The sequence below is a fragment of the Phoenix dactylifera genome, chromosome 3 (genome assembly GCF_051530095.1).
Source record: "Phoenix dactylifera cultivar Ajwa chromosome 3, Ajwa_hap1_PhDact_Kaust_v1.1, whole genome shotgun sequence".
NCBI lineage: Eukaryota > Viridiplantae > Streptophyta > Magnoliopsida > Arecales > Arecaceae > Phoenix > Phoenix dactylifera.
In genome coordinates, this window is record NC_143192.1 from 3,818,761 (window position 1) to 3,831,885 (window position 13,125).

The 13,125-nt window shown below is 39.0% G+C and overlaps 1 protein-coding gene across 1 annotated transcript; it reads right to left on the reverse strand.

Moving 5' to 3' along the window:
* Nucleotides 1-11,021: 11,021 nt before the first annotated feature.
* LOC103696898 (uncharacterized) lies at nt 11,022-12,280 on the reverse strand. Its single transcript, XM_008778618.6, has one exon. It carries the CDS (start codon nt 12,087-12,089, stop codon nt 11,538-11,540), a length of 552 nt encoding a protein of 183 aa, XP_008776840.1. The 5' UTR covers nt 12,090-12,280; the 3' UTR covers nt 11,022-11,537.
* Between the last annotated feature and the right edge of the window lie 845 nt (nt 12,281-13,125).

The following is a 13,125-nucleotide window of genomic DNA, read 5'->3' on the forward strand; positions in this document are numbered from 1 at the left end:
CCCAAGGGGTCGCTTGGGGAGTGGACGTAGGTGCTAAGGAGAGCACTGAACCACTATATATTGTTGTGTTTGTGTTGTGCTTGTGTTTACATTTATTCTTGCATTATCTTCCATCTTTGTTCTAGTTTAATTCATTCAAATAATCTAAGAAAGCAACCACCGCACTTAATTAAGAAAGCCTCTAAAACACCAAAATTGAGAAGAAACCAATTCACCCCCCCCCCTCTTGGATTGTCACCTTGGGCAACAAGTGGTATCAGAGCTAGGTGCTCTAATAGTGCTCATTGATCTAACAATCAAGAGTTAAAGATCATGACAACCCAAGTGGGATGCTCTATGAGTGAGGGGCAATCCACAAATAGACCACCTCTATTTAATGGCACAAACTACACTTATTGGAAAGCTAGAATGAGGATATTCATTCAAGCTTCAGACTATGAACTGTGGCAAATCATCACTAGAGGACCTCACACACCCACACTTAACATAGAGGGCACTATCATACCCAAACCAGAAATGGATTGGAATGAAAGTGATAGAAGACTAGCACAGTTAAATGCAAAAGCTATAAATATGCTTTACTGCTCATTAGATGTTAATGAATTTAATAGAATATCTACTTGCACTACTGCCAAAGAAATTTGCGACAGACTTGAGGTCACACATGAAGGGACCAATCAAGTTAAGGAATCAAAGATAAACATATTAGTACACAAGTATGAATTGTTTAAAATGGAACCTACCGAGTCCATAACTGATATGTTTACTCGTTTTACTGACATTATAAATGGGCTTAAGAGTTTAGGAAAGTCTTATTCTAACTCTGATTTGGTGCGAAAAATTCTCAGGTCTCTACCAAGGAATTGGGAGGCCAAGGTAACCGCTATTCAGGAAGCAAAGGACCTCAACACACTGCAGTTAGAGGAGCTTCTAGGATCACTCATGACCCATGAGTTGACAATGAGACAAAATTCAGAAGATGAGGTCAAGAGAAGAAAGCCCATTGCCCTAAAGACTACCACCCCTAAACAACTAACTGAATCGGAAGATTCAGATGATGATGAAGAAATTGATGAAGAAGGGATGGCTGTGCTTGGGAGAAAATTCAGAAAATTCATAAGAGGTAAGAATAGATTCCATAAAAAGAAACCCTTCTTTAAAGGTAACTCAAGCAAAGAAAAGGGTAAGGACAAAGAAAAGAAAAAAGAAACTCCCATTTGCTATGAGTGTAACAAACCCGGGCATTATAAGATAGATTGCCCAGATTTGAAGTGGATGGCAAGAAAGTTGAAAAAGAAGAATTTCATGGCTGAATGGAGTGAAAGTGAGGAATCAAGTTCGGAGGAGGAAGATCATCAAGAGACGGCCCAAATGTGTCATAATGGCCAATGACGATGAGGTGTGTCTTGCAGCTGATAAAGTGGAAAAACGATGGTATCTAGATAGCGGCTGTTCAAGACACATGACCGGTGACGAAGATCAATTTGTCACCTTGGAATCAAAGAAGGATGGAGTAGTAACCTATGGAGACAATGGTAAAGGGCATATCATTGGAAAGGGTAAAATTTTCATTGCACATCTATTTTTGTAGAAAATGTCTTATTAGTTAAGGGTTTGAAACATAACTTTCTTAGCATAAGTCAATTTTGTGATAAAGGGTTTAAAGTTACATTTGAAGCATCTGTATGCATAATCACTAATCCTAAAGATAATAGCATTGTACTTGTAGGACAAAGGCAAAGAAATATTTACTTAGTAGATCTTCATGAGTTAGGCAAGAAAAATGGTTTATGCTTAATTACTAATGAAGAAAAGAAAAATGAAACTAGTTGGCTTTGGCATCGAAGATTAGGACATGCTAGTATGGAATTAATATCAAAACTAGTTAAGAAGGAATTAATAAAAGATGTGCCAAAACTGATCTTTGAAAAGGACAAAATATGTGGACCATGTTCATTGGGAAAATAAACTAGATCATCTTTCAAATCGAAGAATGTAGTATCAACAACTAGACCATTTGAACTCATACACATGGATTTATTTGGACCTACTAGAACTACAAGTCTAGGAGGGAAGAAGTATGGACTAGTCATTGTTGATGATTTTTCAAGGTATACATGGGTTTCATTTTTGGCACATAAGAATGAAGCATTTTCAGAATTTTTGAAATTATATAATAATATCATAAATGAAAAGAAACTCACCTTAGTAGCAATTCGAAGTGATCATGGTACGGAATTTGAAAATCAACACTTTGAAAAATTTTGCACTAAAAATGGAATATCACATCAATTTTCAGCACCTAGAACGCCTCAACAAAATGGGGTTGTTGAAAGGAAAAACAGGACATTGGCAGAAATGGCACGCACAATGTTGTGTGAGTCAAATCTTCCAAAGTACTTTTGGGCTGAAGCTATAAACACTGCTTGCCATATTCTAAATCGAGTTTTAATACGACCAATAACCAAGAAAACCGCTTATGAACTTTGGAAAAATAAGAAACCTACTGCAAAATATTTTAAAGTATTTGGATGTAGATGTTTCATCTTAAACAATGGCAAGGAGGATCTAAGCAAATTTGATGCCAAGTCAGATGAAGGTATCTTTTTAGGATACTCCACATCTAGCAGGGCATACAGAGTATTCAATAAAAGAACCTTAGTGGTGGAAGAGTCAGTCAATATTATATTTGATGAGTCTGATAGTGAGTCTGCTAGGAAAGAAAATACTGTTGATGATGATACAGGAATTATCGACTTTGAAAAGTTGAAAATTGATGACGTGCCAAATCAAGATAAGGGAGATGATTGCGTGCCACCACAACCCCAAGACGTGCCAAAAGAATGGAGGTATGCACATGGACATCCTAAAGACTTAATCATTGGTGATCCATCTCAAGGGGTAAGAACTCGATCATCTCTTAGAAATTTAAATGATTATCTTGCTTTCGTTTCACAATTAGAACCTAAGACTTATGAAGAGGCTGAAAAAGATACTAACTGGATAAATGCCATGCAAGAAGAATTAAATCAATTCAAAAGAAGTAATGTATGGACATTAACTGAAAGACCAAAGCATAATTCAGTAATTGGAACAAAATGGGTATTTAGAAATAAATTAGATGAAAATGGATTAGTTATAAGAAATAAGGCTAGACTTGTAGCTAAGGGATACAATCAAGAAGAAGGAATAGATTTTGATGAGACATTTGCTCCTGTAGCTAGATTAGAGGCTATTAGATTACTTCTAGCATTTGCATGTTTCATGGATTTCAAATTATATCAAATGGATGTGAACAGTGCATTCTTAAATGGTATTATTGAGGAGGAGGTATATGTAGAACAACCTCTAGGATTTGAAAATCATGAATTGCCAAATCATGTGTTTAAATTACATAAGGCATTATATGAATTAAAGCAAGCACCTAGGGCTTGGTATGATCGACTAAGCAAATTTCTGCTTAATAACGATTTTTGTAGAGGAAATGTAGATAAAACTTTATTTCTCAAAAGAAAGGACAAAAATCTATTAGTGGTACAAATATATGTAGATGACATAATCTTTGGTGCCACTAATGATACTCTGTGCAAAGAATTTGCTGATTTAATGCATGGAGAATTTGAAATGAGTTTGATGGGAGAACTAAGCTTCTTTCTAGGATTACAAATCAAACAAACCAAAGAAGGTATTTTCATTCATCAAATTAAGTATACAAAGGAAATACTGAAGAAGTTTGGGAATGAAAATCATAAGGGAATTGGCACTCCAATGAATCCTACTAGTAAGCTAGACAAAGATGAAAAAGGGAAGAGTGTTGATATTAAGCTCTATAGAGGACTAATTGGATCCTTGCTCTATCTTACTGCTAGTAGACCCGACATTGTATTTAGTGTAGGAATATGTGCTAGATACCAATCCGATCCTAAGGAGTCACACTTAAGTGCTGTTAAGAGAATCCTTAGATATTTAAGAGGAACTACCAATATAGGATTATGGTACTCGAGAGACTCCTGTCTAGATTTGCTTGCATATTCAGATGCTGATTTTGCCGGATGCAAATTAGATAGAAAGAGCACAAGTGGCACATGTCAATTCTTAGGAAATAACTTAGTATCATGGTTTAGTAAAAAGCAGAATTCAGTGGCACTCTCCACAGCTGAAGCTGAATATATAGCTGCTGGCAGTTGTTGTGCTCAAGTATTATGGCTTAAACAACAACTAGAGGACTATGGAGTTAAGGTAGACAATATTCCTATTAGATGTGATAATACTAGTGCCATCAATCTTACTAAAAATCCAGTTCAGCATTCTAAAGCCAAACACATAGAAATAAGGTATCACTTTATTAGGGATCATGTGCAAAATGGAAATGTATGCATTGAGCATATATGCACTGAAAAACAATTAGCCGACATATTTACAAAACCATTGAGTGAAGATAGATTCTGCATGCTAAGGAGGGAATTAGGCATATGTGATCCTTTATTGAAGAAATATAAAAGGGAGCTAGTAGTCTCATGATACATTCCTCTAACTTCAAAAATCCCATGAAACATGAGTCAAATTTGTTATATATATAGATTCCTTACTCATGTATCATTGTCCCATAAAGAGTTTATAAGGATTGGAAGCAAGGAAAACTTTTTAGAAGCAAAAAGGAAGAGAAAAGAAAAAGTCTGCACTTGGGTCGACCCAACCCAGAATAGGGTCGACCCAACGTTGAGTCGACCCAAGAAAAATCTTGAGTCGACCCAACGTCGGGACCCCACTGTTAAAAGGGGACCCGAGAGCATTTCTAGGGCACTGTTTGCCCTTTGTCTTCTTCCGAAAAACCTAGTCCCCACTCTCCAATCTCCACTAAACTCTTCCAAACAGTAGATTTTCTTAAGATCTTGGAGAAATGGGACCCAAACGAGCCGTAGCCAAGAGATCCGGAAGAGTCACACGGATCCAACGGGAGGAAAGGCAACCTACCGAGCCATCTACGGTGTCTCCACGACGTGAGGCACGTGCGGAGGCCCCTCCTCCTCCTTCCCCCTCAGTGATACTTGCAAGATTTGCGGGGATGCCGGTTACTACGGGGAGAAGGATCCATTCCGAGTTCTTCAATCAAGAAGGGTTTCGGTTGTGGGAATGGATCCAAAGGCAAGGTTGGGAGTATCTTTGCTCCCTAGATGTGGTGATCTACCCCGGATTGGTTCAGGAGTTCTATGCCTTCCTCAAAACTGGTATGGGAGGGCTTGTTTCGGAAGTTCGAGGGGTTCGAATTCGAGTTTCCGAGGAGAGCTTGAGTGAGCTACTTCATCTACCCTGCATAGGAGCCACTCCGGAAAAGCCAGAAAATAAAATGAGAGCTCTACAGTTGATCATGGAAAATGAGAACTTCGACTTTTTCATGAAGGTAATAGCTAGTTCTCTTTCCGCTGAAATGAGATTACTGCTCAATATGATAAATAGGATTTTATTTCCAAAGACCGGGAGATTCGATCTCATCACAAAGCGAGATCTAGCAGTGATGGAGTGTATGATTCAGGGGATTCCCCTAAATGTTCCGGCCATGATACTGAGACAGATGAGGAAGGTGATGTGCAGCAATAGGGTATCACTACCTTATGGTATGATACTCACCTTGATTTTTAGACAGCACGGTTTAGCTCTCGAGGAGGAGGCATCCAAGAGTCTACATCATACTGATATATACACTGCACGGACACTTATACGCATGGGATATGAGAAAGTGAACGGGCAGTAGATTCACACTGGAGCAGGCATTCAGGGTGAGGCACCAGAGGGAGATGCACCAGAGGATGAGGATGAGGAGCATATGGATCATCCTACTGCACCCTCAGAGGCTGGACCATCGTCATCCGTTCCTCCGACAGATACGGATGAGTTCTGGAGCAGGATGACTGAGCTCATGTCAGCTCAGGCGAGGACTATCACTGACGGGCTGACGAGCCGCTTGGACGCCCGGTTGGATGTCATGTCTGCTGAGATCAGTGATCTGAGGCAGCAGATAGGAGCACTCCGGAGAGAGAGAGAGACCCATGGACCATCTGTGCCACAGGCTGCTGAGTCAGAGATTTCGGCACAGAGTCATCCAGCTCGTCGTGCTCCACGCCAGACACAGTCTCACCAGGCTCGACCTCCCCTCGCCACGTACACTAGGAGGATGAGGACTAGATCCCAGCCGTTAGAGTCTCCCTAGGTTGATCTTAGCATCTATGTTTAGAGCCTAGGCTAGATATCTAGTTCTCATATGTATCTTGTTTTTATCATGTATCCTTAAATCTTGATTAAGGAACATTGTATCTGTTTTTTTTTTTTTGTTTTTAGACATGAATGTATGAAAATGTTCCTATTTTGATCAATGAAGTTTGAAGTTTGTTGTTTATTGCATCTTTCCCATGTATCTTTTTGATGATAACAAAAAGGGGGAGAAGTAAAGAAAGAGTATTTATTTATTTTAGGATGTAAAGAAAGAATATTTATTTGAGGAGAAGTAAAGATCTTAGGTGAGAAGTAAAGATTTTGTGTAGATTAGATAAAGCAACAAAAAGGGGAGAAGTAAAGATATCTTTAGAGTAAGTAAAGAAAGAATAATAAGAGCAAAAGTAAAGAAAGTTAAAGAAAGGAGAAGTAGAGAAAAAGAAATAAGAATTTATGCAAGAAAAGAGAAATAATTGGGCAAACAAATTAAAAATTATATAAGAAAGCTTATACATCTAAGGGGGAGCAATTTGTAACAATGATATTGATTAAATCAAAAATTTTCTATCAAATCTCAGAATTTGGCACATATAAATTCAGAATTTGGCACGCACCTCTCGCACCCCGATACATAACCTGAAACTCATATTTTATCTCAAATTTTTGAAGTTTCATCGCTAATGAATTATAAATGAAAGGGGGAGCAATTCAAAGAGTCAAATTGGCAACATTTAAATAATATAGGGGGAGATTTCACTCTTACATATGAAAAGCTGAAATTCAGCAATTTAAACCCTTTTATAAACTGTTTTTAAAGACAAGTATCAATAGGCTTATACTCTTTATTTTGTAATCATCAAAAAGGGGGAGATTGAGGATGATAGTGTTATTTTGATAATTAACAAGCAATTATCTAGAGTATATTATAAGTTAAATTGATACTTCATTTATAAGTTTATTACTCTTAGTATATTTGTATGAATTGATATAGATACATGTCTTTGTTCATTTGAATGAATCTAACCTTGAGATGCAGCAAAGTGTAGATTGAGTCGACCCAAAAGATGATTGGGTCGACCCCGGCACATCAAGAAGTCATTTGGCACACTTCTGCAAAATTGGCACAGATGAACAGTGAGTTGGGTCGACCCAAGGTGAGCATGAGTCGACCCAAACTTCAAGAATCTCAAAACATGAAAGAAATATGTTCTCTGGATTTACTGAGAGGGTCGACCCAAACAGTGGTTGAGTCGACCCAAGCTTGAGTCGACCCAAACCCTGAGAGGGTCGACCCAAAGGCAAGACAGAAAGGCAGACAGAAAATGGTTCTCTGGAATTACTGAGAGGGTCGACCCAAGAAGAAGTTGAGTCGACCCAAGTGAACTTTGAGTCGACCCAAAGAATGGTTGGGTCGACCCATGGGAAGGAAGGCTGAAATTTCAAGTTTCTGTGTTTTCTGAGAGGGTCGACCCAAGGAATGTTTGAGTCGACCCAAGTGAAAGTTGGGTCGACCCAAGGACAGGTTGAGCCGACCCAAACACGGGCTGAAGCATAACGGCTAGTTCTGCAGATGTACTTTTTGTCCTTCCCAAGGTCAGTAACGGCTAGTTTTTCAAATCTAACCATTGGGGCTTGTCCAAAGGATGTGGGAAGCTATTTCAGGGGGCACTATTCATCAGATAGAACAACTTTTGAAAGAGATATCAAAGAGTACACAAAAAAACAAAAGTGCCCTAATCTTCTTCATTCAAGTGCTTCATTCAAGAATCAAAGAAAGGGGTTGAGCAGATTCAAAGAGTCATCAAGAGCTCCATCCTCCCTTGAAGAGTGAAGCATCCTTGACAAAGAAGAGCAAAGCCACTTCAAAGCGATAAATACTTTCTAACTCTTCTTTGTAGTTAATATTATTTCATTTACTCATTTAGGAGTTTGAATCCTTCTTTTTGTTTGTCGAACTATTTGTAAAGGTTCGTTGGTGAACCCGTAAAACCAACAAAGGTTTTTGGTGAACCCGGAAAACCAAAGTATATAGGTTCGTTGGTGAGCCCGCAAAACCAACAAAGGTTTTTGGTGAACCCGGAAAACCAAGGTGTATAGGTTCGTTGGTGAGCCCGTAAAACCAACAAAGGTTTTTGGATTGTGAGCCCGGAAAACAATCCAACTGTAATCCGCGAGATTATAGTGAATTCCCAAGGGGTCGCTTGGGGAGTGGACGTAGGTGCTAAGGAGAGCACCGAACCACTATATATTGTTGTGTTTGTGTTGTGCTTGTGTTTATATTTATTCTTGCATTATCTTCCATCTTTGTTCTAGTTTAACTCATTCAAATAATCTAAGAAAGCAACCACCGCACTTAATTAAGAAAGCCTCTAAAACACCAAAATTGAGAAGAAACCAATTCACCCCCCCCCCCCTCTTGGATTGTCACCTTGGGCAACAAAATCTTAACCTTAGGTTGGGTTCGGGTCTTAAGAAAGAGGATGGATAGAGTCAGACGGATGAATGGCCTCCATCACCGTTTGGCTTAGAAAATCTTAGGAAGGATGGATGAAAAGGAGGAATTGTCTATCCATTCTAACCCACCAATTTGCATCCCTCCAATTGGGAGGATTAAGGAATGATGGAGCATGTAAGGGGTGGGCTTCTACGTTGATAAAATTACTTCTCATTAATTTTTTAATAAAATTATGATACTTTTCTACTCCAACCGCCATCCCTCTTCTCCTCAACGCCACTAGCCTACTACCATCCATCACCAACCCTCTTCTCCTCCACTTTACCTCATCAGCTGAGCCATCGTTCCTCTTCTCCTTAATGCCACCAGCCTACTAGCCCACCATCATCCCTCTTCTCCTCAACACCAATCGCCGCTATCCTTACCAGCCTTCAACTCCGTCTGAACGCCGTCGTTCGGTCTGGGTATGATTATTCAACTATTGTATTTTTTTCTCTTCTTTTTTTTTTTTTTTTCGATTGAAGTTTGAAGCTTTTTTTCAGGTTTGAATTTTTTGATCTAGAACCACCATCACTCACCTCTATCCCTTTTTTCGTTTGTGACCAACATTCACCTTTTTTTGCTCGGCTCCTTATTTTGCTCTCAGTGTGGTAAGCGTCTGCAGCTTTTTTTCCTTGTCTTCTATGATCTTTTTTTTTTGGTTTCGGATTTCTTCATTTTGTTTTCGGTGTTTTGTATATATACTCACATGTGAACTATTAGTGGGCTTTTTTTTTTCCATTTATAAATATACTCTTGAATATTTTGAATATCAGAATAGAATTTTTGGAATATAATTCGAGGTTTAGGTGATTATATTGGAAGATATTTCACGTTTCTTGTTTTTACATAAATAATTAATTGTTTTTTGAAATATTGTTTTAGGATAATACATATGGAAGATATTTGGAATGATGAATGGAAGGAAGATTAGGAAGCTAAATCGGAAGGTTATTCTGAAAATGAACAAGTTGATTGGGCAGAATATACTTCGTAAATTTTATATGCACTGAAATAAAAACGGCGTATGGCTATAGTTAGACTTTTATATCTTATTGTTTGTGTTCTACATTGGATGGGAGGTTTTATTAATTCAAACTACATAGATAAAGCAATCAAGGACAATGGTGGAGAAAGAGAAAACAAATGTCAAAAATTAGCGTGCCTTACTTCGTACGGGGTTTTATGCATTTGCCAAATTGTGTGAAACAATTATTTTGAGAAGAAAATGGCCAATTTTTATTAAATTAATCATATCAATAATTACATCATCACTCCATTATCTAGTTCTTTGCAAAAAGAAAGGAAAAAAAAACATCATCATACCTTAACAATATTCACATTTACTTATTATCAGGCGATGTTAGAAAAGATTCAGTGGGCTACTCTGAAATGCTTGTGAATCCACATCATGATGGCAGGATACTGCAGACATGTCCTATGTTAATTGCTTCTGGTCATGGCGAGGGTTTACGATTTAACAGTAGAAGGCTTTGATATGAAAAAAAGATGGTAGTTTTATATGTTTTCTTATTAAAAGACGCCATACTTGATCCAAACCAAAAATATTGCTAGTCTGCAATTATTGTACGATTGCACTCTGTACGTGTACCATTGTCGCTTCAAAAGTTTATTGTTCATCCACGCTTTCACAGTCGCCTGTCTCATTATACTGAGAGTGTTATGACCGTCGAGTACACTCAATAGTCTTGCAGTTTAGCAAATTTTTTTATGAACTCCTTTTCAGAATTTTGTTGAGCTCCTTCACAATCTACAGTTTGCCAAGGGAAACAGCCAGACTTTATCCCTGTTATTTATGCTGCTTTGATATTAAACCAAGATGGTATAGGAATCCTTGCGACCCTTCGGGCCTTCCCATCCTTTGCATTAATGGTTCTGATCCTTTGCTTCCAAATATACTTGTTCATGAAGAGAAAAATAGAAAGATATCATAATGGGAATATGCAGAAGAAAAACCAAAGCAAACAAGCTATCCAAAGACCGAATTTGAATATACTTCCAACAGTTTTACAAGGTCACTAGATTAAGCAAACGGATGTTTAGTTCAATATCGGTTATTCATCAACAAAATTTTGGATACTTATATAGAACTAAATAATCCAAAAAAAATAATTTTTTTTTTAAATTTTTTGGAGTGAGATTATAGGTTGTTACAAATGATATCAGAGCGGACTTAATCTATAACCGATGTGGATCAAAAAATACTATAGCACAGACTCATTGAGGCTGACTATAGCAAGGACGCAGCCTATTATTGATATGGACTAGAAAATATTATAGTATATACTCATTAAGGCTGACCATGAGCCGATCGTGTTTGTGGTTAGATTTGAATGGATTTAGATTTTTATCTGTGCTTGCTGAGAAAATCTTGGTATTTACTGGGTGTTATAATCTCAAAGACTCAAAGTTTCCCTCTTAAGCTTACAAATTAATGCCCTTCGGATTAGTTATAAATCCCTCACCAGAAACTTGCAGATCAGAAGGCTGAACCGTACCGTTCAGCATAAAAAATTAAAAAGCCAAGCCATCTTCTATGATGCCTTCGTCAGTCTCTACGTTTCCATTCTTCTTCCCAAGGAAAAGAAAGAGGAAAACAAAAAGGAAAGAGGAAAACATAATTAAAAGGGACAGCTATACTTGCACCCATGATACCAACGACAACCCCACAAAAGAAAAAGGGGAAAAAGCAAAAGAAAAGTTTCTTTCACATGAAAGAAAGGAAAACAGTCGGAGTATGAACATTAACTTCTAGGTACTTTATTAGTAGCACAAGCCTAAGGAAAAAAAAAAAAAATCTTTCTTCTGCCTACTAATCCATGGCAGCCTTCCAACTGCTAGCCAAGCTCCACTGATCCGAGCCTGCGACTGATGTCGCGCCACTGCCACACTTGGCCACCGTCCTCATGCTTTCTATCAATGCCTCCGTGCGTGACTCGTGAGACAGGATCTCACTGAGCTGGGCTGGGCTTATCACTAGCTTCACCTTCCACATTCCACCAACCCCACCTCCATTGCCACCATTGGCATGAAACTTGGGCGCCATCTCCATGTCTTGCCTTCTCCAGAACCCATGGTGGTCGAAGGACACGCGATAAGGAGCGGCGACGAGCGAGGGGAGGCCCTTGTGGCAGTCTTTGAGGGGGCGGAGATAGTACAGTTCTCCTCCGACGAGCTCTTCGTTGTGAAGAAGCGGCTTGGAGAAGAGGTCGCGGCTCCGAAAGATGCCGTGGCCTGGAAACCCATTGGTGATGCACTCCACGGTGACCGGAGGATAGAGCTCCATCATGCCGCCGTTGCACGTTACCACCTTTATCATCAATCCACTTCTCTCTCCAAAACCTCTGAACACGCAGTTACCCATTTTTTTCCTCCTTCCCACTCTCTCTTCTCTAGAAAACAATGGGTTAGAGAAAAGTTAGCAGTCATCTTCCTGTTGTCGGACTCCTTACTAATGTATGGGTTGTAGGTCGGGATTTACGCGTTTGTTCTGGTCCTACCAAGCGATTCGATGGCTCTCAAAGGAATACGTAGGTCTTTCGATCTCAATGCTTTGGGTCTCTTTAGCGTGCAGAATCTTAAGAAAGACAAACGAGGGCTACAAACAAAGGAAGGGTCAAAAGAGAGGAAAAGAACATTCAAGGTTGTCCTAAAATATTAGAGCTTATAGAGGCCAACCTTTGGAGCCTCTAGCCCACCCACAGCACTGTGGGAACTGTTGATGCATTAAAGGGAGGAGATTCTTCTTGCACAGGCCATCTGGTGAGTGAAACAAGTAAACGAAGAGGGGGAACTTTCAGAGCAGTTGCAATCCAATAGTTCATGTGGGTAAAACTAGAGGATGAGCTCTAGTGGTGGATTTCTTTGGAGGTAGTAATGGGGAGAGAAACTGTTGGGAGGGAGTGATCAGTGGGAAGTTGCAGTGGAATTCCCGGTGCCGAGGACCACTGACTTCGCCATGATTCAATCCAATACTAGCTCGGAGCATTTTTGAATTAAACTTGGTTCATGAGGCTTGATCTGCTTGTATATTAAATTAACTTTGGTCTCTTCCCTCTGTCGCTAAGCTCAAAGTATTGTAAAATCAGGTTACTTTCCATCCCACTTGTTTGATGTTTAGGTATGAAAAATTAAGATCATATTGGAAATGAAAAAAAGAAATTCTTCCAAAACAATCTACTAAGAAAATGAGTGGCGATTGTAACACTAGTAACAAGCTTCATTCCTCTAATTTAGATATCTCTATATGGCATGTTCCCAAAAAGCTTTTCCTAAGTGATCAATTCCTTCGTCCAAGAGTCTTCTCTGGTCGTCCTTGTTCGGTGACTCTACAAACAGTATTTGTGGCCCCCTCCTTACAGGATTATCTGTGGCTTAAGCCAAACATGTCTCGATCATCT

Bases quoted from the DNA above. Each gene is read 5' to 3' on its own strand.
- LOC103696898 (XM_008778618.6), bottom strand. From the start codon at position 12,089: ATGGGTAACTGCGTGTTCAGAGGTTTTGGAGAGAGAAGTGGATTGATG.